The sequence below is a fragment of the Dermacentor variabilis genome, chromosome 10, assembly GCF_050947875.1.
Source record: "Dermacentor variabilis isolate Ectoservices chromosome 10, ASM5094787v1, whole genome shotgun sequence".
Lineage (NCBI taxonomy): Eukaryota > Metazoa > Arthropoda > Arachnida > Ixodida > Ixodidae > Dermacentor > Dermacentor variabilis.
The window spans coordinates 92,974,117-92,999,700 of NC_134577.1; the positions used below are offsets into that span (position 1 = coordinate 92,974,117).

At 45.4% G+C, this 25,584-nt stretch overlaps 1 protein-coding gene across 6 annotated transcripts in view; it reads right to left on the minus strand.

Moving 5' to 3' along the window:
• Positions 1 to 74: 74 nt before the first annotated feature.
• Positions 75 to 25,584, minus strand: part of NfI (Nuclear factor I) — a 95,075-nt gene continuing 69,565 nt past the window's right edge. For 5 of the 6 annotated variants that reach the window (XM_075673194.1, XM_075673199.1, XM_075673196.1 and 2 more), the window contains 6 exons: positions 23,836 to 23,990; positions 22,130 to 22,253; positions 18,584 to 18,682; positions 17,153 to 17,271; positions 11,940 to 12,201; positions 75 to 7,602 (listed from right to left, as the gene is read on the minus strand). In XM_075673194.1, coding sequence (XP_075529309.1) covers positions 7,547 to 7,602; positions 11,940 to 12,201; positions 17,153 to 17,271; positions 18,584 to 18,682; positions 22,130 to 22,253; positions 23,836 to 23,990 — 815 coding nt within the window. In that variant the 3' untranslated portion in view covers positions 75 to 7,546. The remainder of the gene's footprint in view (positions 7,603 to 11,939; positions 12,202 to 17,152; positions 17,272 to 18,583; positions 18,683 to 22,129; positions 22,254 to 23,835; positions 23,991 to 25,584) is intronic. The other variant, XM_075673197.1, reaches the window with a different exon arrangement.

The following is a 25,584-nucleotide window of genomic DNA, read 5'->3' on the forward strand; positions in this document are numbered from 1 at the left end:
CACAGTTCTTCACTTTTTGTACATTTTTTGGATGTCTAACTGCTGTCAAGAGTCACTGCAAATCTCGCAAGCAGTCCATGGAGATGCAAAAAGGTTTTATTGGCTATCTCAACAGCAACAGGTACAAAATCCAGTCAAAAACTGCTGGAAAAAGACAACAAAGAAAAAAAGAACATGTCGGGGGAGCAAACAAAGAAAACTCAACAAATAGAGACCCGCGTGCGGGGTGGTGGCGGTGTGCGCCTGCATTGCTGTGCCTCGCTCCGGCCCCGTCGGCCCTTTCTCTCTCTCTCTCTCGCTCTCCAAGGATGCTTGACTAGAACCCTCAACAAAAACTCCACCACCGGACGTTCGGGGCCGTCGAGCAGCTGCTCGCAGAGCAGAAACACTGGCTGCTGCGACACTGTGTGCGCTCACGTTTTGATTGCTTCCAGCTGCAACTGTGCCTGTGGCCAGCTTGCAGAAACAAACAAGATCATCTTAACAGCGAGAGACCTTCAAGATTCTGCCAAACTTTCTTTACAAACTAACTAACAAATAAAACTTAATCTGTCAACAAAAACATTTGACTGCATAACCAACACTTTTATTGCATAACCTAACTTGCCCTTGAAGATGTTTCTGTCCATCTTTCTAGCGAGCCCACGCAGCCTACAGAGACCAGGACACCCATGTTCGACAGAGGTACATTAGGTTAATGGTAATCAAACACTTCCTGACTACTACCAAGCTCAGGGCTATCACTGATCACGATCAGGACAAAAAGCAAGAGTTAAACAATAGCATACAGCAAATCCACCAAATGCTATGCGACATGTGTGCAGGAATTCATTGAGTCCAGCTGCTAGCATTGAGTGTTACTTAAAAGGTTCAACAGCTGGGAAAAATGGGGTAGTAGGCACACAAACATTGTCATCTTGTCTCGGTGCAATTGCACATTGTGCGGGTGTCATGTTCTTGCACAAACTATGCCTAAGAGCACTGCACAATCTGTATAAGCTGAATGCTGTTGCATTATTAGTGCAAGAGCATGCCACTTGTGTAATTCTGCGTATCAAGATCAGTAACACAATGATATTTAAAGCACGCAGCCAGGTGCACATAACCAGCTGATTTGGACATTCAGTCCAAGAGTGCACATCGCATGCATGTTTTCCATTATGTTTGAGAACAGCCGGCACACATGAGCGTCACAGCATTTGTATAGCTGTTTTAATACCATTTAATGATGCACACTTCTATCTCTGGCATCAGCCTTTTTCACAGCGTCATGTCGCAACCATCATGTCACCTAAATTAAAAACTTGTGTCAAGCTGCATTATGCATTAGCATATGAGAAATTGACCTATACTGACAGTTTTATCCCTTCATTCGAGAATAATATTCTATCCTAACAAAAACTGATGGCGACAAAAGGTTTGGCAAATCACGTGAGCCATTTTCTGAAGCCTGCCTACAAATGCGATGGACAATAAACAGAAAGAAAAAGTGATGTGGCAAAACATGCTTCCATGTCCTCACATGTAACTTTCTGGCATCCACATTCTTTTACTGAATGTAAATTGACTCGAAACAAATCTTGATATGAATCACATTCTAACCTAACCTAAAACAAAGTGGAGAGATGAACAACAGGCACTTTCAATATCTGTATTTTTTTAGGCACAATGAAATGAGAGCAGAGACCTGACAGCGCAACGGAATTGATATCAGACTTTTAAGTAAAATGGTTGCTGTCATTGACTGCCATCTATGGGTTTCTTGTTAGCGTCTTTGAATTGGCTGCAAGACTGCACTAGGCCAAGCCAGATCATCACAATGATGACAGACCTTGCAAACTGCACTTGACCATTCATTATATGATAGTTGTATATGTAACCTACTGGGTGCCTGGTCACCATTACACTGCGCACACTCATGACAGCTTGCAAGTATGACTGCTCCTCAAAATATTATCCCAAGACTTTGCTTGTTCTTTGTAGCATAGATAAAGGTAGGTCACAGTGTTCTTCAAGGGCATTGCAGAATCTAACATACTAGCCATGCTGTTTTCCTAACCCTCATCACAGGTCTTAATTAGTTCTGCATGAAAATCTATCTTCCAAGTTGCCACACGCAGAACCAGCCGAGCTTGCTGAGGGAACATGCAACAAGCACTGCACAAGTGCTTGCTATGCAATCGAAACTCGTTACAATAAAGTTGCATTCGGCACGAAATTACCTTCGTTATATCTGGCATTTGTTATAAACACATATTCATTACTTGCGAATAGTGGCCAGGAAAATTTTCCATTTACATTGTTACATCTCAATTCTTTACATCTGTGATCGCTATATCGAGGTTCGACTGTATTTGCCTGCTGAACGACACCAATGTATTTTTTCAAAAACTTCTCTCATAGAAGTTCTGTCACTCAACAAAACCAAGGTGCAGCCATCTAAAAAGAGACTGCTAACAGCACTTTCTTTCCCTTTGAATGAGAGATAATTCGACTTTGCTTAGTTTCAATCTAAGACAATTTCATGCAGCCTTATAATGCGAGAAGCAGTCTTTGAACACATACTGTCATTCAGCATAAGTGCTACAAGCGCTAATGTGCATAGAGTTCAGAGAAACTATAGAAAAATGGGGCAGAGTGCCAAAACTCGAAATGGGAGACCATCACGAATGTTTCGGACAGTGTGATGGAAGACGACCACTTCGTGTTGAGGCAGGCGCGCTCTCGGCACGCTTGACTGGCATTGTGACCAGACTGTTCGAGACCCAGCGATAAATGGGCACATATGCCTGTCCTGAAAACTGTGAAGAGGTTTACACGAATGTGTTCTTGCTCGCTGTGCATGATGGCACTAATCTAAAGCACTTGTGCAATGCCAAGAAAGTCTACGCAACTAGTCCGCTGCTTTCAATGTGGCCATTACACTGTGCACTTGTGGTATACACTCATACCACACCTGTATCGACAGCCAGAGATGGGCACAGTGCGGCCCTCCAGTTCTGTTAGTACCGCCTGCAGCACTCGTCCAATTCTGAACACATTTTTCAACGCGGCCATGAAACACAGCAGCTGCCACTACTCGGAGGGACACCCTGAAACCACTCGACTCAAACCGTAATGTTGCACCCTACTTACAAGTGGGCTGCACTTGTGGTGTAAAGAGGCACAGCGAAGAACACTTGTGGGAGGAAAACGTGCAAGCAGCAGTCACCCTGAAAGGGCTACAATGGCAGGGTCACCACACGGTGCGACCACGGAATTTAACCATGCCCGCACTGCCTCACTGCTGGATGGTGCTCAAGCAGTGCTGAGCTGCAGTCTTGTGAGAACAAAACCTGGACGCATGAAACCCTTCCACTCGCGTCCTTGCGTCCTCTCAACTCTGAGGTAAGGCATAGAGTGAACTCTATACAGCCAGCATGCCAGATGCAGCCACGTGCTAAAGGTTAGCGGTGACTATTGAAAGGGATCTGTATGTAGTCTGATAAATCCATATGCTTCTTCGTGCAAAATATAAGGAATTTAGAAGGAATCACCGGCATATTTTTGAACCAACGATACAAATGATTTTTAGAATGGCTTAAAAGCACATAGAAATATTTTCGGAGGGAGGCCATCTTTCAAGTCACAAGGGCAGCTCAGGTGTAGCTCCAGTGCAACAAAATTCCTTGCAAAAAAGTTTCAGGGTCTCCCCGTGCACAGATCAACTGCACGGAAGCACCGGCACGCACGAGCAAAGCACAGTTCATTTGAGCCACATCGCACCGACAAACCTACAATGCTCAGGGATAAAAACAGGCTGGCAAAATCCTATGCAAAATGTCCCCGGCAGTGACATCTGCAGCTAGACACTAGCTTCTCCAACACGTACAGTACAGTCCACTCTAAGAGGATTAATTCATTCATGGGGTTTATTGCTAGAAAGCAAGGGCTATGATGTGCACCATAGTTGAGGATTCCAGATTAACTTACGGAGCTAACATGCACTTAGATAAGGTACACAAGGCGTTTTTGCATTTCGCCCTCACTGAAGCGTGGCTGGGAATGAAACCCATGACCTTGTGCTCAGCAACACAATGCCGCAGCCACTGAGCCAATACAGAGGGTCACCCTTAAAGCTAACACATAAAGCTAATAATGCCATATACCTCATACAAAAGTATCACTGTATCGAGAGAAAGAAAGAGGCCAATAGAACACATAAGGCTGATGTACACACATTAAAAAAGTAGTTTGTGTGCCCTCATGCCGTAGGTTAGCTGTACTAGTAAGTAGCCAACTACTAATTGGGTGATTCCTTTAACAGTGGACCGTACTGTACATTCAACTCGATGCAGTCCCGCACCAGAGCCGCAGGTAGAGGAAAAGTCTCCGTGTTTCCTTGACAGTCTACACAAAGACATGCCTGGCAGCACGATGCTAATTGTGCGCTTCCTGTCTCATGCACAGTTTTGGCTTGGACAGCTTTGGCAACGAACACTCATTATGAACACGTTGGTTGGCGAGCGATTGGCCGCAGTATCTAGGCATGTTTCTCCATGGATGAGAGTTGTTCGCTCGAATTTGTGCTACTTGAATGCATAGTCGAAGGTATGAGTTTGCTTCAACAGAAAAACGGAACTCCTTAATTTAACTGAGCAAAGTCTGTACAATCCAGAGGAGCTTCCAGTAGTAGTATCTATAAATTTTAATGCCTCCTAACAACGTCAACTCAACATGAAAAGGCTTCCAGTTGTGCTTCCAGATTTTGGTCCATCCAAATCAAGTCAGTTCAGCTTAGAAGGAGCCAAGGATGTATAGCGATTTGTGCTCCCAATACTGTGAAGCATGCGATAAACAATACCACTTGCCTATCGAAGCACCTGCATACAGATAACATAGGTACCTGCTTGGTACCAAGGTCAAGAGCACAGACTTTTGGCCGAGTTGGTTTTGCAAAGCAGAACATGGTCAAGCGCGCACAAACAAGGACAGAGGGATTGTGTAGACAGCTTGAGTGTTCGTGTTGTCGACTCTTCCCTCTGTCCTTGTTTGTGCACGCTTGACCGTGTTCTGCTATGGTACGAAGGAACCAGTAAGGAACCTGCAATGGCACCTGCATAGAGGCATCATAGGGTCCAGGATAACAGCTTGGTACCAAAGCAGCAGCTGTGACACCTGCATACAAATGCTATAGGTACGGTACAGGTACCAAAGTACCGGCTTGGTACAGCAAAGTATAAGCAGCAGAAGACAATTTTGCAGCCACAGAAGCATGACATTCTTGTGGCCAGAAAGGGTTGGGCCAGCTATACCTGCAACCTTAATTATTTAATCACCGAAGAGCTTATGATGTTTATTGAGATGGTGCACGTGTGCAAGCGAGTTCTCTGTGCAGCCTGCCGTTTCCTTTGTTCAGCAATTTATGAATATTAGGTATGCGAACAAAAAAGCTGTTGAGAAACTTAAGCCTTCCGCAACTCATTATGATCGTCAGTGCTTTGTTAAAATCGATTAAAGTTAAGTAAAAAAAAAAAAGGAATTCGTTCTCAATCCGAAAGTGACCATGACAGATGCGTAAGTAGCACTGCCGCTACAAGACGAGCGAATAGATTTTTTTACAGAAAAACAATGAAATGAGAGATCACTAAGCCTGTACAACATCCTGCAATACATTTTGTCCACGAGATGAATGATGTGGCACCGCGAGTCGTGATGAGAAGAAAGAAAAAAATACTCACTCATACTTCTAATGCTATGGGTCGTCAAAAAAAAAAAAAGAAAAAGACCAGCTATAAACAAGCTCTCTTATATGTGCTAGTGCAGTCGACTTCAATCTTAAAAATACAGGGCACCCTACAAAATACAGCAGCTCCATCTGAGGGTAGCCAGTTATCAATGCTGTCATTTCATTCACGAAGAGAGCTTAAAAGCCACGAACATAAAGTTATAAAGCACAGAATGATAGCATTTGTTTTGTCCTACAGAAATAAGTTGCTGTCATTAAGCCAATGCGCCATGCATAGGTAAAAAAAAACTGTGGCTTCCCCTCTCTCACTACGGCTCTGATGCAAGCACATCTCCTTCTGACATACAGCACCCCATATATCCACCACACAGAGAAGCCTTGCAGCACGGTGCAGCCTCGTACATCTCCCTCTGCACGCACACACACAGGAGAAAATACATCGGGAGTGAAAACCAAGCCCAGATAAAAAAAAAAGGAAGAAAGAAAGACTGCAAAAAGCAGCAGCGGCAGCAACGGCAAACCCTACAGAGATTCCTGTAGTTGAACAGCAGGCTACAGAATGGCTTTGGGCTTTGTTTCTTTAAACGAGCGCACCAACATCAGTGTGAGCGTAGGGGTGCGCCGAGACACAAACAGAAAGCCCGTCGAGTGCTGACGTTTGCATGCAGCGTTGAACTCGCGTCGTCTTCAAAGGCACGTCTAATCTAGCATATATCAACAGCAGAAGAGCACAAGAAGCGCCCCTCGCGTAAGGCTACGGCGAGAAACGAAATTGGCACACACACTCAACTTGGAAGGGTGGGGGGATAAGCAGGGGGCGCCCTCTGGATATTTTGTACTAGCGCGCCCTCTGCAGGCAAAAATGGGGGGGGGGGAGCAACAAGCGAAACAATGGCACTGCGCAGCCGCGGAGGACGAGGCCGCCCTTCGCAAAAAGGCACTGACAAAACTAACCTGACGCCAGAGCGCGGCGGCGAATCAAATGAACAAAGCGGCGTGGGACCGTGGGGCCTGGGTGACATTGCCTGCCCTGCCCGCTGTCCCCAGCGTTGTCACTTATATATTATGTCGCTCTGGCTGTACACATGGCCGTATATACAGACGCAAGTGCGCAAATGTGTGTGTGTGTGTGTGCAGCTGACAGTAAAACAAGACGAGAAAAAAAAAAATTGCCACGCCCCACTGCAAGGGGATGACATGCGACAAGAAACACGATGATGCGCACCGGGCTTTCTCTCGGCACCGCTGGCTCTATGTACAAGTGACAACATGTGTCGCCAAGCTAAATTATTGCCTCACGTGAGCAGGGTGCGCCCTTACCCTAAGGGCCGGGGCCCCGGTTTGCATAGATTTGTAGCAAAGTTTCATAGGCATAGTTGTTGTTGTGACTCTGAAGACGTGTGCCGACCTCTAAAACTGGCTATGACCAAAAAATAACACAAGAACAGAAGGCTCGCACGTTGTTTCTACACACGCTGCCCTGCGACGAACCATTGCCTATCCTGTGTGTGTTCGTGTGTACGGGCATGTGTATATGTAGTATATATATAATATGTGTATATATGTGTGTATAATATGCTATAACGTTGTATATATATATATATATATAACTGTCTCTAGCGTGGAGCTTGTAAAAAAGGCCCTTACTCGTGTCACTCTTTTTTGAAAAAATGAGCTACAGAGCAGCATGTCTAAAAAGGGCTATGGTACAACAATCGAGTCTCTGCCTATCACAAGAGAAACCACGTGTCTTGTCTTGTCTTTCTGGCCTTGGCACCCGGGTCGAGGGAAGAAGGGAAAACACCTTGAGCAAATGGCTCAGGACGGCTTGGACGCCTCCTCGGCTTCTCCGCTGGCCACCGAGAAGAACCGTTCTGCAAAGAGTACAAGAGTCAGCAATAAAAAAAGACGTCAGAAAGAGGAATGAGAGGGAACATTCTACAAGGAGTCATTAAGAAAAGCAAGAAGAAACATTCTACATAGAGTGCAAGGGTAAGCAATGAAAGAGACGTTAAAGTGAGAAGAATCATTCTGCAAAAAGCGCAACAGCAAGCAATTAAAAAGAGGTTGCCGCGGGATGAAACATTCTGCAAGGAGTGAAAGAGTGAGCTATTGAATAAACATTAACAAAAGCAAGAAGAAACATTCTACATAGAGTGCAAGGGTATGCAATGAAAGAGACATTAAAGTGAGAAGAATCATTCTGCAAAAAGTGCAACAGCAAGCAATTAAAAAGAGGTTGCAGCGGGATGAAACATTCTGCAAGGAGTGAAAGAGTGAGCTATTGAATAAACATTAACAAAAGCAAGAAGAAACATTCTACATAGAGTGCAAGGGTATACAATGAAAGAGATGTTAAAGTGAGGAAAAGCATCCGGCAAAAAGTGCAACAGCAAGCAATTAAAAAGAGGTTGCAGTGAGATGAAACATTCTGCAAAGAGTGCAAGAGGAAGCAATTGAGCAAATAATCGAAGAACAAAAAAAGTTCTACAAACAGTGCAAAGGTGAGTAATTAAGAAATGTCAAAACAAGAAGAAACGTTTGGCAAATAGTGCACGAGTGAGCAATTTAAAAGACATTGAAGCAAGAAGAAACATTCTGCAAAGAGTGCAAGAGCAAGTAATTAAAAATAGACAATCAAAGCACAAAGAAACATATTGTAAAGGGTGCAAGGGCAAGCAATTGAAAGATGTTAAAGCAAGAAGAAATGTTCTGCAAGGAGTGCAAAAGTGAGCAATTGAAGAAAAGAGCAAGAAGAAACATTCTGCAGAGTGTAATAGCAAGCAATTAAAAAAAAACGTTGAAGTGAGAAGAAACAGTCTCCAAAGTGTCGAAGGGAGAGCAAGCAGTTAAATAGACAATCAAAGCATGAAGAAACAATCTGCAAAGAGTGCATCGGGCGAGCAATTAAAAAGATGTGAAGTCAGAAGAAATGTCCTGCAAAGAGTCCTAGAGTTAGAAATTAAATATGTTAACCACTTAACCAAAGTGAGAAGAAACATACTGCTGAGAGCGCAAGAACGGCAATTAAATAGGCATTAATCAAAGCATGCACAAAGAAGCATTTTGCAAAGAATGCAAGGGTGAGCATATAAAACAATGTTAATCAAAGTGCAATGAAATGTTCAGCAATCAGTGCAATAGTCAACCATTAAAATAAACTAATCAAAGCCAGTCTGGAGTGGCACAACATCCTTCCTATTATGGTCGAACCTTCGTGATGAAGTTGCATGCATCATGAGAATACCTTTCTTATAACAGGTATTCATTATAGGCATATAGGCATATATTCATTATATGCTGATGTCAGCAAAATACATTCTAGACTATAATTATTCCGGGTTGATTAGATTGAGATACAGCCTGTAACGAACATAGATGTGATAAATTATCGGAGGTAATGAAGTACCTATAAAATTTGGTTAGCCATGCTATTTTATGTGAACATTTTGCTGCTATATCAAAATGAAAGGCAAGGAACAATATCGGTTGCAACAAAGCGAATATTTGTTCCCTCACACATAGAAAATCTCGAGCAGTCTACAAAAGGAAGTTGAAATGGTGTATTCTGGATGCAAAAAACACATTTTTTTGCCAATAGCTTGAACTGGCTGGCCCGCTGCTGGCAAGTCAATGTGCCGACTTCATGTGATTACACAGATAGTACGGATGTATATCAGTGATCGCGCATTGCTGTGATGCTACAGGCCCAACCCATTTCGGAGCAGCTTTTGGAGCAGTCAGAAATGCACTTCAAACCAGCAATATGGACTTTCGGAGCAGGTTTACGAAAGCGATTGCAAACTACATTATACGGGGCTTTTACATTATGCAATGCATGCGAAAGCAGTAACTTATCACTGGTGAATAAAATCAAGCACTAAAAATGACCCCTCCCCCCTTCTTTTTATCGCAGTCATTACTGTGGACTACGACAAAGCGGTGGTGTCCTAAGAAGTGCTTAACAAAGAATGGAAGCACTCGGACGCACTACGTGCTATGAGTGAGTGAGTGAAGTAACTTTATTTTGGTCCAGAGAAGACGCAGGGAAGACCCCGCGCCACCCGGCTAGTCCCACGTAGGGACCGCCAAGCCCAGCTTGACGGCCCGATCGCGGGCACTCTGGACGGCCAGGGTTTGGTCGTTGAGTTCGGGGCTGCCCAAGAGCGCAGCCCACCTATCCTCGCTGAAGGAGGAGCCGATGGCTTCACACTCCCACAACACATGGTCCAATGTTGCCCTTAGTCCACAGGCAGGGCAGTCCGCACTGGGATATCTTTCAGGGTATATGGCATGAAGAACCGCGAGGTTAGGGTATGCACGGGCTTGTAGAAGTCGAAGGGTAACCGCCCGCGCCCTACATAAGGCGGGGTGCGGGAGGGGGAAGACCCGTCGTGACAGATAGTAGTGCGTGGTGATCTCATTAAACGTAAGCAAGGGTTCCCCGCGGGGCTGGGCGACTGCTGAGGCGGCGCGGTCAGTGAGTCCTCGCGCGGCCTCGTGTGCGCCCTCGTTAGGGTTAGAGGGAGAACCCTCAATCGACCCCAAGTGAGCGGGAAACCAAATGAGAGAATGCGGAGAGATATTTTTGGCGCTTTGGAGAATGCGGAGGGCCTGGGGGGAGACCATACCGGTTTGGTAGGCCTTAATGGCTGCCTTGGAATCACTATATATTGCCTCTCTGCGACCATCGAGCACAGCCAGCGCGATTGCAACCTGTTCGGCTACCACGGGCCTCGAAGTGCATACCGTAGCGCAGCAAGTGAGCCTTGAATTGGAGTCTACGATGGAGATGGCGAATGCCTCTTGTTGGACATATGCCGCGGCATCCACGAAGCTTGCCTCAATGTGGTTATTGCGGATATGCTCGAGTAGAGCTTACCCCTGGCCCAACGTCTGCCGACGTTGTTTGCGGGGTGCATATTGCGGGGAAGGGGCGCGATGTGCAGGTGAGACCTGATGTCGCTGGGAATCCGCCGACGCACCAGATGGTGATGTCATCTGCGTAGATGGTATGGTTGATTCCTTGAATCTTCGTGAGCTCCTTAGAAAGTCCGATCATTGCGATGTTAAATAATGTTGGCGAGATGACTGAGCCCTGAGGCGTGCCGCGTGAACCAAGGGTGATCTCTTGCGAAAGGTATCCTTCGATCTAGAGCTTGGCAGTTCTCTGGCTAAGGAAGGATCGGACGAAGTCGTAGGTCCTCTTCCCGAGTCCGAGGCCGGCTCTGCGAATCCGTCGAGGGTCAGCTCAGATCAGGCAAGAGCTGGGGTCTGCTCAAACACTTTCTCGATGAGGGCAGCACCAGATCCAGCCAGAGACGATCCCTCGCGCGAGCCATCCACCTCGCTATGGACTCTACCCCGGACGAGTTGATTGTCGACAGGCTCATAGACACGTACCTGCCGGTCGCGGATTGCTCTGCCCCTACCCAGTTCCCGGACTACGCGGGGTGTGCGGTGCCGGAGTTGGACCAGGACGTTACCGCGGCCGAGATCCGAGATGTCCTCTTCTCACTAAACGTCAAATCTGCGCCTGGCCCAGATGGCGTCACAAACAGGATGCTGAGGAATCTCGATGATGAGTCGATCGACTTCCTCACTGAGAGGATTAATGAAGTCTGGCATAGTGGACAGGTCCCCACACAGTGGAAGGCGGCCTGCACGGTACTCATCCCCAAACCCGGTAAAGCACCAGGAATAGAGAATCTAAGACCAATTTCCCTGACGTCGTGTGTCGGTAAGGTTGCAGAGCATGCCCTGCTCAACCGGCTCAAGGTGCACATCGAGGCCAATGACATGTACACCCACAATATGATTGGTTTCAGAGCCGGCCTCTCGACACAGGACGCCATGAAGCTGATAAAGCATCAGATCATCGACCGGAGCACGGGTGATACCAGAGCCATCCTTGGATTAGACCTGCAGAAGGCGTTCGACAATATCTCACTACGTGCTATAATCTGATTATGAGACATACTGCAGTGCACCTAAATCTTAAGTATGTGAGCGTTCTTGCATTTAACCTCCGTAGAAATAAGGCCGCTGTGGCAGAAACAGAACCTGCGACCTCGAGCACAGCACTGCAACTGCATAAGCCACTGAGACACCGTGCGGTTCCGATCAAGAAGCTGATGCGTACATATATATGAAGGCAACACTAAATTGACTTTAAATTGAACTGAAAGACAAGGCTCACGGGCCCACTCACCGTCGTCGTGGGGCGGGCCCATGAGTGAGTTGTCAGGTGGGGGCTGGGACCCGGCAGGGGGAAGCAGGCCCGCCATCATCTGGTAGTCCATGTTTTCGTCGAGCGCGATGAATGGTGGGTTCCAGCGCGGTGGTAGCGGTGTGGGCGTCGTGGTTGTCCGTGCCGACCTTGGGGACGCAAGCAGACCTCCCGCGCCTGGCGAGCTCAGCACCGTAGACGAGAGCGTGGCGCCTCCCCCCGCCGCACCCGGGTACGAGAAGAGCTGTGCAAAGGCGAAGGGGAGGTTGGGTCGGTCTGCTTAGCGAAATTCTCGTGAACGCAAACGACTTGTCGCTTAAACAGGATATTAAAGGCAAGTGCAGTCAGACCTGGATACAATGAACATGGATGAAATGAATTACTGAACATAACAGAAAAGTTTTTAAAATTTAGTTGACCATACTTTATTCAAGTCATTGGTAGAGTATTCAAAATCCACAAACACACATCTTGTAGTGATCCAAAAGCACAGTGCATCAAAAGGATGCACCTTGCGAACTCAGACCTCAGAATACAATTCTCTTTAGAGGTTACTGTATTCGTACCTGGTTTCATTGACATTAATTACGGTGAGATCGTGACACACAGAAAAGTTTGCTGACATTGTACAGTTGAATCTTGTTAATTCGAACATGCTTAATTTGAACTTTCGGTTTATTCGAACTGACACTGTGATCTTGTCAAAGTTATAGCTATTCCAATGGGTGAAAACGCCTGGTAATTCAAACGCACAAGCTTTTGCGACGGTTAATTCGAACATAGTGCACTCTGATAATGCCCTCAGAAGCGTTTGAAATCACGCGGTGGCACCTCCGACCAGCATTCCTCTGATCCCACCACAGAGGAAGAGCTTAAAGGGAAGCTGAAAGGTTTTCCAGAAAAAATGAGTGAACATCTGTACATAATGGTTTTCAACCCTCCGAATTCGAATATCGTATCGAAATTTAGCGAAAGAAAGCGCAAATACATTTTATTTCGACGAAAAGTGCAGCAGCGGACATGCCCAGCTCGCACGTCTCGTTTCCGCCTGTGATTGGTCGGGCGCCTCGTGTCGTCAACACTAGTGTTCGTCCGAACCGACCGCTGCCACTACACATGAAGCGCGGTGCCAGGTAGTTTGGTGCTGTTTTTCTGAGACGGTAATGGAAAATTTAGAGAGACTGCGTTTTTCTGAGTAGTTCGGCGTTACTCCCTACATGTACGAGCCGATTGCGAAGAGCCGGCCTCTCGAAGAAGCAAATGATGCTGGTGCGAGCAGTGCTTTCGACGCGAACGAAAGCGAAGTCTTGGGATCTCCTCATGTTGGAAATGCTCTTTGGTGAGTATGTTTTTTGCAAAGCGATCTAGTGATCTCGCCGATCTTTCGCCGATCTAGTGAGCTCGTTTCCGGTCAAACAACTGTAGTGTTGTGTTCCTGCATGCCTCCTAGTGGAACGTAAGCGGGGATGCGATCGTCGGCATTTGTGCACTGTCCAAAGCTGTCGGCAATCTACAAAGACGGTTTAAACACGTGAAAAGCTTCCCAGTTCATGCAGTACGTGTAATGACCTTCATCTGTGCGCCATCCACACACTACTCGTAACTGAAGTCGTAAAGGCGGCGAATTCCGTCAGCTACGTGAGACGGTCGGTTTCTCGCTGTGCGCAAGAGAAGGGGGGATCGTAGCGTCCTGGCGTGCGCTGGCTTTCCAGCACATGCAAACTCCACATTTGCACTGCGTTATGGTAGCTGCATGCAGGCTGTTTTACAATACACGTGCAAATAGAAAATTCGCGGCGCTTTGCGACTAAACCTGCGTCAAGGGCGGGAGATAAACATGCACCTTCCGTTCAGCATGCTAACACGAAGGAGCTCGCAGTAAATCAAAATCCAGGTTTGGGCGAGTTCGTGTATTCATAAGGCCTTCCAACACCAGTTATCATCAGTCAGTCCGCACTCGTGCCGTCTTTGTTTTCGTTGCTCCAATCTTTTCGCGCTGCATTTAGAAAGCCTGCTAGTGGCAAGTAGTCTTCTCTCATTCTGTGGCCATATACAGCAACTGCGCAGGCCAAATTGCAGGGCTGGCCGTATACTACCACTCTACATACACGCAGACACACCAACCAAGGAATGCAGGGTCGATCGAAGCAGATTACGATGGCACGCACGCAGAAACAAGCACGGTCAGGCATGGTCGCGGAGGCTGTGAAGGAACAGAACACTAGTGTTGACGTCATAACACCGCGGTTTCCGGTCTCCGCTCGCATCGTCAGCGTCAGCAGCAGCGCGCTGCTGCTGATGCTGACAATGGGCGGACGATGGGCTGACGGGGGGCGGAGCTACAGCGCAATTTTAACCGACGATTACGTCGCTCCTAATTGAAAAAAAAACCCGAAATTTTACCTACATGGTTTATAAGGTTCCCGCATTCGTATATGAGCGCCTTATTGAATTTGACAGACTCTTCAGCTTCCCTTTAAAAACGACCTCTCAACGCCGTGTACGAAAGAAAAAGAAAAAAAGAAGAACCATGGCAGAAATTTGTGCACAGGCGCACATCACTGATCACGCATCACTGTTAGTGACGGGTGTCCTATACAGTCAACGACCGATTATCTGGACCCGCAATTTTTCGGACGTGCCCAATAATTCGAACGCCTTCACGGCACCACCATGTACCCATACAGTCAATGCATAAGAACGTCTGACATTTTGACAGCCGTCCGATTTTCCGGACTTTTTGCCATGACCGCTCTCGCATGCAGATCCACTGGCAGCCATAGCCACACCACAACAATGCTAGGCCTAGCTACTTCTACGTTCACTGCCAAGCTTCTTGCTGTTTGGTGCCGTATGTTTCATTGAAACAATCTGCCACTGTTAGCAATAGCAACGACTCCGCCTTTCTAATAATCCTTGACAATGGCTTCGGCGCACGGAAAGCATGACGCGTTGCACAATGCGAGTTCCTGAAAGTCAGCTTCACACCAATAAAGCATTGTTATATGGTGCAGCATACTAAAAGTTAGAAGGGGCAATTGTCATGAGAGATGGTATGTTTCCTTTAATTATACATGCGTGCACCCACCGTCTCCTGTCACAGTACGAGCACCGATATGCCTAATATGTGTACTGGCAGGCCTTTAGAGCTATTTCGGATGTGCCTATGGTAATTTGAGCCCTTGGGAGCAGTAATAGGCATGCATTCATTTTTTCGGACAACCCTATTTTTCGGACGTTTTGGCGGCCCCTGGGGAGTCTGAAGAATCGTATGTTGACTGTAATTTGTAAATACATGTGAATAAATCTTCTCGAGTATCTCACGCATGTGTTAGCTCAGAGCACATGCGCCACTACAGGTAAGTCCTCCATTCCATTAGCTTCCATTAATTCAAACTTTTCTTAATTTGAACAAATTTTCGGGCCCCTTCAAGTTCAAATGATCGAGATTCAACTGTATAGCAATAAGGCCAGGTATGATAACATTGACAACACATTTTGAAAAATGAATGCTTTGCTCCTCTCTTTCAAGTATGCTCACGCATGGCAGACACAGCAGCAATCCAGCACAACGGGTGTCATGGCACATCTGCATCATGGATACTGGAACTGACACGTGTTTGCAGAAACAAGCATTATATTAAAGCATTTAGAGCACTCTGATGCTTGCCAGCCTTTCTTCTTGAAGTTTAGAGGGTTCACATGCCCATTTTATGCAAAATAAAAGAGGAAATGAAAAGAAAAATATGTCATGTCAGTACTTCTTAAAAGAGACATAAAGGGAAACAAAAAATAAATTTAACCTCATAAAGTATTATCTCAAAAGTTTATTTTCGTTGATTTCACAGTAATAGGTTAACTACTAAAAGACAACATGAATTTTGTGCCAGAACCCCAGCATCAGTGCGTCAGTCTCATGTCGCAGTTGTGAATGGATTTTCTTGTACTTGGGCCACTGTGCCACAATCTCCAATAAAGAATTAACGAGGTCTGAGAGGACATAGTAGAAATCCATGACTTCGTGGCAAGCTGGTGCAGAAGCTTCAAGAGAGCATCGGCACTTGTTTCGGCACCTGTTTTGGCACCCGTCTCACTTTTTGGGTAATTGCAGTAGAGTAGCTTATTACAGCTCAACTTACTAATTCATTTGGCATTCTTTGGCAACGTCACCCACTTTGCAGCATGTCTGTCTGTATCTAAACTCCTTCACACCAAGATGAGTCACTAAGTATGTGCCCCTGGGTGTGTGTCACATTTCAATGACGAAAAAAAGACTTAAAATTTTTTTTTTATTGCTCAGCAGAATCGAAGCTGAGTCTTACATACTCAGACAGGATTGTCTGAGTATAAATTCAGAAGCATGCTATGCACGTATTTCACAGCAGCGTCCCTATATGGCCGAGCGAGTCCAGAAGGAAGCGCGAGAGAAGAGCTCGGCTGCAATACATGCCTCACAGGTGACGTGTTTCAGCGGTGGCCATACATAGCATGTCACTACCGTTATGATAGATCTGTCGAACGTGAGAAATCATCAGGCGTGTGTTCCCATGACGAAATGATTACCCTCGTCCCAAAAAAAGGCTGTTAGGATAGGCCTGGACTTCGACCTCTCAAGTGTGGGAAAGATTCAAACGCGTGTTTACATGTCGACATAATTGCCCTCTTCCCTGAAACAATGCCGCCCCTTGATGCCCTGAGTGGACACAAAGGGGAGGACCAAAAGGAGACACGAAGAGGAAGAGCTCGTCGCCTTCACAACCCGACAAAGGTACTGATACTTCCACAAGTTCCCCAAGTTTTCGAAGATGACATCGATGACCACAAGGTCACGATGGGTTATTTAAGGCTGTCCTGGCTCCTGTGCTAATGAGAAACGCTCGAGACTCGAGTAGAGTCACAACCATGTACCAATGAAGAGAACACATTCTTCTCTACTGTTTTTTTGGCATCATCACGATGTCCGCCTTCATTGTCGTTTCCTGATTCTTGCGGTGAAGACCCACCTCACCCGGTCCGGATCATATCACTACACTGCTTGAATGCTAACTGCATCAATGATGAGAGTCGTCCTGAGATGTTTTCTGCTGGAATGCTTCTTTCGCCTTTAGTGCCCTTAACAGTAGCTGGCACAAAGCATAGCTGCAACTACTCCTCCGTGGCCAGCTTGGTTACGAATGTGCAAAGGGTGCTCTCACCTGTCCCTGTGAGTGGATGTGGCCAAAGGTGTGCTCCGATGTTGACCGAGCCAGGAAGGGGCTGGACGAAGTCCGGACTGTGGCTGTCACGACCGAGTCACTCCCAACGCTGCAGGCACCTGCTCCCAACGATCGATGTAGACATCGTGAACACCACAGTAAATGCGCACCAAATGGGACTAAGCGGGATAAGCAACACAGAAGTCTAATACCACAGAGATAAACTCATTCAAAATTGAAGGCAGTGGTGTGTAAATGTTTCAAGCTTTCAGATCATGACATCCTCTTCAGTCCAGAAAGTTGTGACAATCTAATGCACAATGGTACTGCTACAGTCGGATGGAAGCACACAATGTGGCTGCATTTTGCTACTATTCTTATGCAAAATTCAGTTTCGTGTCAGTGTCAATTTGCTACTTTATCTGTCCCTAGTGGTCCCCAGTGCTTAGTTGTTGCGTGAGTAAGCATGTAGCAACAACTAGGCCAGCTCGACATCCTACCACTGTTTCCCTGTGGCATGAAGCTATGTTGAGTGGTGACTGGTGTCAATAGCAAGAGCAGAACAAATTTATAATGTGCACATATTTAGCTGGCCAAATACAGTAGACGTTCTTAATTTGACTCCAGTTAATTCGATCCTGACCGAAGGTCCCGGCAAGCGCCCATACATTTATGTGAGCCCGAACTTCCGTTATTCATGTATCATGAATGTAGGTGGTAGGGACAATTTTTCCTTTCATGAACCTTCCTCCAGCTTGTGGGATTCCACAGAATTGATTTGCCATACATTAGAAGTGCCACAAATCACTTGCAGCACAGGGTTCATGCAGTGAAACCCTGGTGTATGTTCTAGTTGTGCCCCAGTGCCACACCTTGCATGACAGCAGAGCATTCAGTGTACCAAACATGAACTGCAAGCTGGCATACAGTTCCAAAGCAAACTTTAAGCAATGTAGCTGGTGTACATACAGTTCTCAGAGATTAGCTGCTTTATGCTTTTCATGGCTTGAATTCAATTAGCCTGAGGCTTTTTGTTATTGCAAGAAACCATTAAAGATTGCTGGAAGTTTAAGTTAAAAGTTGTCTCAGCATCCTTTTATTATACAATTTCTAATATATAGTTAACCAAATGTACCATCCGCTCAAATATGATATGCTATCTGGGCTCGACCTTGACATCATGTGGAGACACACGTGACAAATGTGATAAGTTATCCCAGATTATATGACTCGTAGGTTGTCTGATGTTTCCGTGCTGTACTTTAAGAGTAGCGTACTCAAGGGTTTCACTGTGTTCGCAGATGCCAAAAGGAACCGAGAGCCCTTGCTTGAGAACCATTGCATCGGGCAGAACACCTAGAGAAGTTCCGAACTAATAGTTGAAAGTCAGCTACAGCCAAAAGCCAGATTTGAAATCATGCCCATACTAACCGCCGGGACTGGCCGAGTCCTCCTTGGGGCCACCGTCTTCTGGCCGAGCCCCTTCCACGCTGGGTGGGCTACTCTGTGGCTGTGGCTGATTGCTCGGGCCTGGGCACAGCAATTAAAGGACACAGGGTCTACCACCTGTCTCCTAGCGTTCCACTACATTCCTATACCTGACACGAAAGAGCCAACCAACCATTGTCTTAAACTACCGTTTTCTAGAAACACATATAGGTGAAAGTTATCAGAATGCTTCAGCGCTTTCATATGGAACACAACACCCAATGATGTTAAATTAATGCATAATTTCACTTTGTCCATGAAGAAAATGCTATGTAAAGATGAACGCTCACTCTAGAAGTTGCCTTCCCATCTAATTGATTTGTTGAAAACTAATAAGTTCTGAAGGTTACTCTGTAAATATAGCATATTTGTTTTGTGATATGTGTTGCACTGACATGCCACTGCATGTCATATATTTATAAGCGCATTTCAGAATTGGACTATGTAATAGTCTATGGTTCTTTTGAGATAATATCGGTCAGAGACCAAATGTCGGGGCATGGTGCTCTATACCCTGGTTCACATATAAAAGGGAGACATGGGCATGTGTTATATAATTCGACCTAACATTGAAGGCGAACTGACACGAAAATTTGGTGTCCCCTGATTTCTTTCGGGGGGGGGGGGGGGGGGGGCAGCTGCTGACTCTATAGTTACAGTACGAAGCCTCAATCCCTTGGGAGCACCGCAAATGAACAATTACCACACATTTTGTATGGCCTACCCAAAATGTCAAGTGATGCCCAGCCATAGATGTGAGAAAGGTTACTTCTCAGGTTACCAAACGAGGAGGTGGCGGGACGCGGTGGTTGAAGGGCATACAATCACTGGGCCACCGAAAGCTGCCAGACTGGCCCTTCCGATTGGTTGCTTCTCTTGGAAACGTAGCAGGATGCGCCTTCCTCTATTATCTCGTCCAGTACTGAATGAACTCAGCTAGAGGCACCATGGACACTGTGTGTGTGTGTGTGTGTGTGTGTGTGTGCGTGCGTGCGTGCGTGCGTGCGTGTGCGTGCGTGCTCATCAGTGGTATCTGATGCCACGGGACCACCGCAACAGATTTTGGTGACTAAATGGGGAACCTTTCCACGTCCATAATCACGCTGCTGTTGGCACGGGTTTTGAAATTGTCGTATTAAAAGCTGGGGTAAGTCATTATTTGCTGCGCTCCCGGGGAATTGAGATTCCATTGCGTAATAACTGGTTTGAGGGCTATCCAATAAGTAACAAAAACAGGACAAGAAGTTTCTGTCAGTATTAAGGCGCACAGTTTTACATCGCAAATTATGATGCAATTATTACACGGAGGGGAATTGCAGGTCTGAACCTATTTACATCCAAATGAGCGGAGTGACATATTGCTGTGATCAGCAGCCACAGCGCACCACCTTGCACTCGCTACCAGAACATAGTATATCACATACTGGAAACACAAAAGTGTGCACATGTTACACAATTTGATGTAACTTTACATTCAGAAGTTGTAGTTGTAATACGTGACGCAGTCACTGCATAGAAAGCATTGCAGATAAAAACACAAATGCACTGGGAAATGCGCCCAGTGAGACTGACTTCTATGACTGTACCACTTGTGTAGCTTCTGTGGGGTTTCCTGCTGTGTTGGTGGAGTACAGATAGGACTGAGAGGAGGAAGAGAAGCAGGGCAAACGGACATAATGTACAGAGCGATCCACTCTTAAAGGGAACATCCAAACGTGAACCTCTTACTGTTCGGGCGCCCTAGCTGCAAGTTGCTGTGGAAGCAATGTTAGCGAACTACACAGGTGTGTCGAAAGGAGTCAGAGCTACCAACTATAAGTTACCTGCTGCAAATCTAGGCGAATGAACTCTCGTGAGAGAGGACGATTCAAACATGCTCTCCACTCAAGTGTTCCCTTTAACAGTGGATCTCTCTGTACATGTATAATGGATGCGCAGTGTGTTCGTGTTCTCAGTTTCGGTTTTGGATTGTTTGTACCGCTGGCGCGATGCCGCACCCAACTTTGTAAGCATACCCCCGAGTTCCCTTTCCCCTCATTGGAATAAACTCAATTTTTTTGCCTGGTTCGTGTTGGAGAAAGTCGCACGTGTCTTTTCTGTGGCGCTTCGCGCCCCGGCCATTAGCGGCCGCTCTGTCGAGGCACTACAACATTCTGGCGTGGTGCCAGTGGTCAACACGTTTCGAAACAGAAACACAAGATGCAACACAGTGGTTGATTAGCGCAAAGGAATGGGTGTCAAGAGGGTCCCTTTAAATGGCACAGCTAAGCTGTACCTCTAGCAGAACCAAATAGAAAGAGAAATAGCACAGCGCATAATGTCCTGACACCACCTGGTGGCAACAAGCACAACGACTGTATGAATACTATGGCCTCCAAGATATGGAAGCCTGACAACCCGATTATTTACTCCATGTTCATCTATACAACCTTGGTGCAATGATAGACGAGCAACACAATGTCCCTCTGTGTCGGCACAGCTTTGGTCACCGTGACAATGATGAAAAAAAAATGAAAGTGCCCGGGATGCACAATGATGCTGGCATTTGATTTTTGATAACATCACTCATATGAAACGTATTCAAAAGCTTTCTATTGGAAAATAATCCCAAGACAATGACCTTATTATATGACATGTTTCCCACCGTATATAAGAGGGGATGCAAGGTGCCTTTACTACATCTATCACTTTCCTGTCACTGCTTGACATTTCCACTTCATTTTCTTTGTGATGCTTCATCAGCTTTTGAGTTTCAGCTGCACTGACAAGTAAATGTGACTTACACTACACAGTTTAATCTCTATATAACAAACATGGACATACTGAATTATTGGATTATCACTATCATCGTCCAATATTTATGTCCACTGCAGGACAAAATTCGCTCCCAGTAATCTCCAATTACCCCTGGCTCGCATCGGATTTTTTTTTTTATGGTGCCTGCAAATTTCCTCATTTCGTCAAACCATCTAGTTCTCTGATGTCCCTGACTACTCCTTCCTTCTCTTGGCACTCATTCTCTATAAGCCTAATTGACTACCGGCTATCTGCCCTATGCATTACGTGTCCTGCTCAACTCTTTTTCTGAATGCCTACTAGAATATTTATAAGCCCATTTGCACTCTAATCTACATCCCTGCTTTTCTGTCTTTTAATTTTATGCCTATAACATTTGTTGTTGCATCGCTTTTTGCATGGTTCGTAACTTTTCAAGCTTCTTTGTTAACCTCGGAGTTTCTTCCTCATCTGTTAGTACCAGTTGAATGCAATTTAATTATTGGATGCAGGAAGAATTATTGAATAAAATGAAATAAACCAAATGCCTCTCACCAATAGCAATATGCAATGAATACATACTTAAATACTGAATCTAGTGAAGGTATTTTTACGTCAGATGAGAGTTCATTGTAATGAGCTTCGACTGTAATATATATATATGTAAATGGTAATGAACCTGTATATGAAAACTGGGACAACATCCTTGATTACCTGCGGACCGAATGATGGCGACGGGCCGTGCCATGGGGGCTGGTGGAGGTGGGGGCAGCATGGAGCTCGAGTAGAACTGCGGGAGCTTGGAGGGGCTGCCTCGGACTCCCGCATCGGGGCTGGCCTGTGTGCATCAAAAAGACACCAGCTGTTTAACGACGGTCTAAAGGAACACTAAAATAGATAACACTGTGCCGCTTTATACAGTTAAAGTATTCTTTCAAAACTTAATTGCTGTTAATTTCATAGTAGTAGGTCAATTATTAGACAAGAAAGTGAATTTCCAAGTACAACATTTTTTTTCTTCTAATTTCGTGCAGGTTTCACAGATTTCATTGTAATTAGGCTGTTGTGATTCAGCGAAAGTTCTAAAAGGGTCCCTGAAAGGGTCTGGACAAATTTTGTGGACGCGTAGGGTACAGGTACAGTAAAACAGTAGTGCCACAATTTAAGTGATGCATCCAATAGTAAGAGAGCTACAGACGATTACAAGTTACCCTCTTGCCTAGCCAGGCCTTTACTCCTCAAGTCATTCGCTAAGTGATTGGGGCTAAGCTCTACCTTCACTGGCTCTGCATGATGATGTGATGTCGTGTAGTCTATTTCCGGTTGTCACGGAGCTAGCGTGCAAAGCCTCTTCAACTTCTCCACTAGCCGCCTGACCGTCAATGCCCAGCGAGAGCTATCCAAGCTGCGAGCGCTGCGAGTGTTCTGTCGCAACTACATATATTGCTTAAACATTCCTACCTTGGACTGGTCAGTCAGGTCAAAGTGGTTGAATGCATTAAAACAGCTACTGCATCATGTTTTAAGTTGCTTTTGCACCATAAAACCCTACGTAATTACATATAACTGACCAACTAACCTTTAAAAAGACACTAAAGAGCACCATCTTCTCTGTTTCAGACAAATAAACTACTTCTCCAAAACTTCTTAAGCCTTTCTTTGGCAGAAGAATGCTTTATTATTATCAAAGAAAATTAAATCCAATCTTTCCTTTTTCAAGATCTATGCTGAAATCTGAGCAACAATATGTCCACTCGCAATCATGGATTGGCTGGACCAGCCTTCTCCAGTCAATCATGGATTGGCTGGAGAACTGGCTCTGGTTCTTTCACGATGAAATGTAGCCCTTCTTTGCCAGTGAAAAGCTAACTGGAACTGGCTTGGTTCTTTCACGATGAAATGTGGTCCTTCCTTACCAGTAAACAGCCAAGTTGAACTGGCTACATTCCATCAGCGCGATTATGCCTCGTAACAATAAAGTGCCTGCAAAGTTAAAATACCAGTAATATTAAGAAAATGCTATACTAGCTAGGCATGTGTTGCTTGCACAGGTGGCCTACGGGCTTAGTTTCGAGAGTTTTGCGAAGAAAAAGAGTAAGCAAATATGTAATTACCAAAAATTTGTAAATCAACTTTTAATATTTTGTGACTACAGAGTATGTTTACATTAGAAACTTCAAGATAATCGTATTTTGAAGTCAATTTCACTTTCTTTGAAGTTTCATCACAGTACTCATCACAGCAGGCTCACAGCAGGGTCAAGGAAAGGAAAAAGCTGCTTAATGAAAGCTTGAGAAGTCCTTCCCTTTCGTGAGCAATAACAAGAGCTGTGAGACAGCATTAATACAATGCCTGAGCAGTTGATGACACACACGCCGGTGACTCAGAGTTTGCAGCATAGGGCTGTATGGCACACACACCTGCGTGCCAGAGTTGTGGGCCTCCTGGCAGACGAGGTTGACAAAGTCGGAGAAGGTGTCACCATTCTCCTGGTACTTGCCCGCCGGGTGCAGGTAGTATGATGGCCCGCTCAAAGGAGGCCCTCCTAAGGGGCTGCTCGCACCCCCTGCTACCCCTGTGCAATAAAAGAAAAAGAGGCCGCAGGTGGTTCATTAACCAATTTTTTTACCGAGTCAGAAAGTACATGGAGGAGAAATGAACACCACCGCCTCAGACTATACTAACTCTTCAAGGATGATTCGAAAATGGCAAATACGTGTAACAAGATTGGGATCTTTTGACTCGTGCAAAAAAATCAGGTGAATTTGTAGAGACAAAGCTATGTGTTATACCTGCTTGAACACTGCACTGCTAAGTTATAAAACATGACAACAGAAGGCTGGCTTCATTGCACATACATGTACCCTTACTAAATTACATTATGAAATAAAGAAACATGCAGATATTTATATTTCTACATTATACAGATATTTGTGGGGAAGAAGAGTAGTGTATGCAGCTACTTCGTTTCTTTTTTTTGTATCCTACTTTTCTACGAGTCCTGTCAGGTGTAAGATGTATAGTAGTTCAATTTGTACAAAGATGCAGATGAATAAGCAAAAGAAAACGCTATCTTGAAGCTGAACTTGACTGATTATCTGAGCGCTGCTTTTCATGACATCTCTGCTGACTTCAGATCAGGTATGCATCAGCAAGAGGAGTGCTTGTGGTGAAATCCTCAGACATCCTCAACTACAACTTGGCTCACATGACTTCCCTCTTGGTGAAAAATGCTGCCAAAATCTTTACACCAAAACAGAGGTATAACACAGCCGCTCATAGCGATAAGTCTGCACACATTGTTTAAAGGACAGGTACACAAGACCCACGATCCAAGCACCAACATCACTTCTCCCATGCTGACATCATAACAGGCAAGAAGAGGGTGGCCAGCAAATCATCTGTCCAAGGGTGTAGTCCAGGAATGTGCGTGCCAACCTCCAAAATTCATTTACACAAAAGTCATTCGTGCTGTTTGGTGTATGCTGTTGATGTGTGGAGGAGAACTTAAAACACAAATGTGTTGCAGCTCGTGGGCCTGAGATTATCACTGGCCTCTTAAGTTCACTGTAGGACAAACACCTCTCGCATTAGAAACAGGAAGGAAAGGTAGGACCAAACTGTGCAACGACAAGTCCCCGTGAAGTAAAACTGACAAAGGGTCAGGATGTGTGGTGAGACCATGCAGGTGAATGGGCATCATAACAGCTTGCACATTTAATCATGCAAACAACCAATACCACACCACTTGTTGCACCTCAAATGTGAGCACATTCAAGAGAAAGAGCTCCTCTCTTGAAGGAAAGGATGGAGGCAGAAAAAAAATAAACTCCACCGAGTTGAGAACCAGCATGTCCCAACACCTAAGGCAAGCAACAGGACATGCAACAAGCTGTTGGCCATCTTACCTTATGTCTTCAAGCCTCTGAAACGCAGTGCAAAGAGAAAGCAAATAAAACCATCACAACTTTACTGCCCCTTGCTTCTGGGATGATAATTATTTACCCAAAACAGTTGAAGAAGAAACCATGTGTGGTATTTTTGAACAATCACTTTTGGAGACACAACCACTCTTGCAAGATTTTGCGTGGCTTGGCACTGGAAGCTTCGGCATCTATGTGCGTCTGTATCACAGGGCTTAAATTTCATTTTTAAGAGCTTTTTCACCT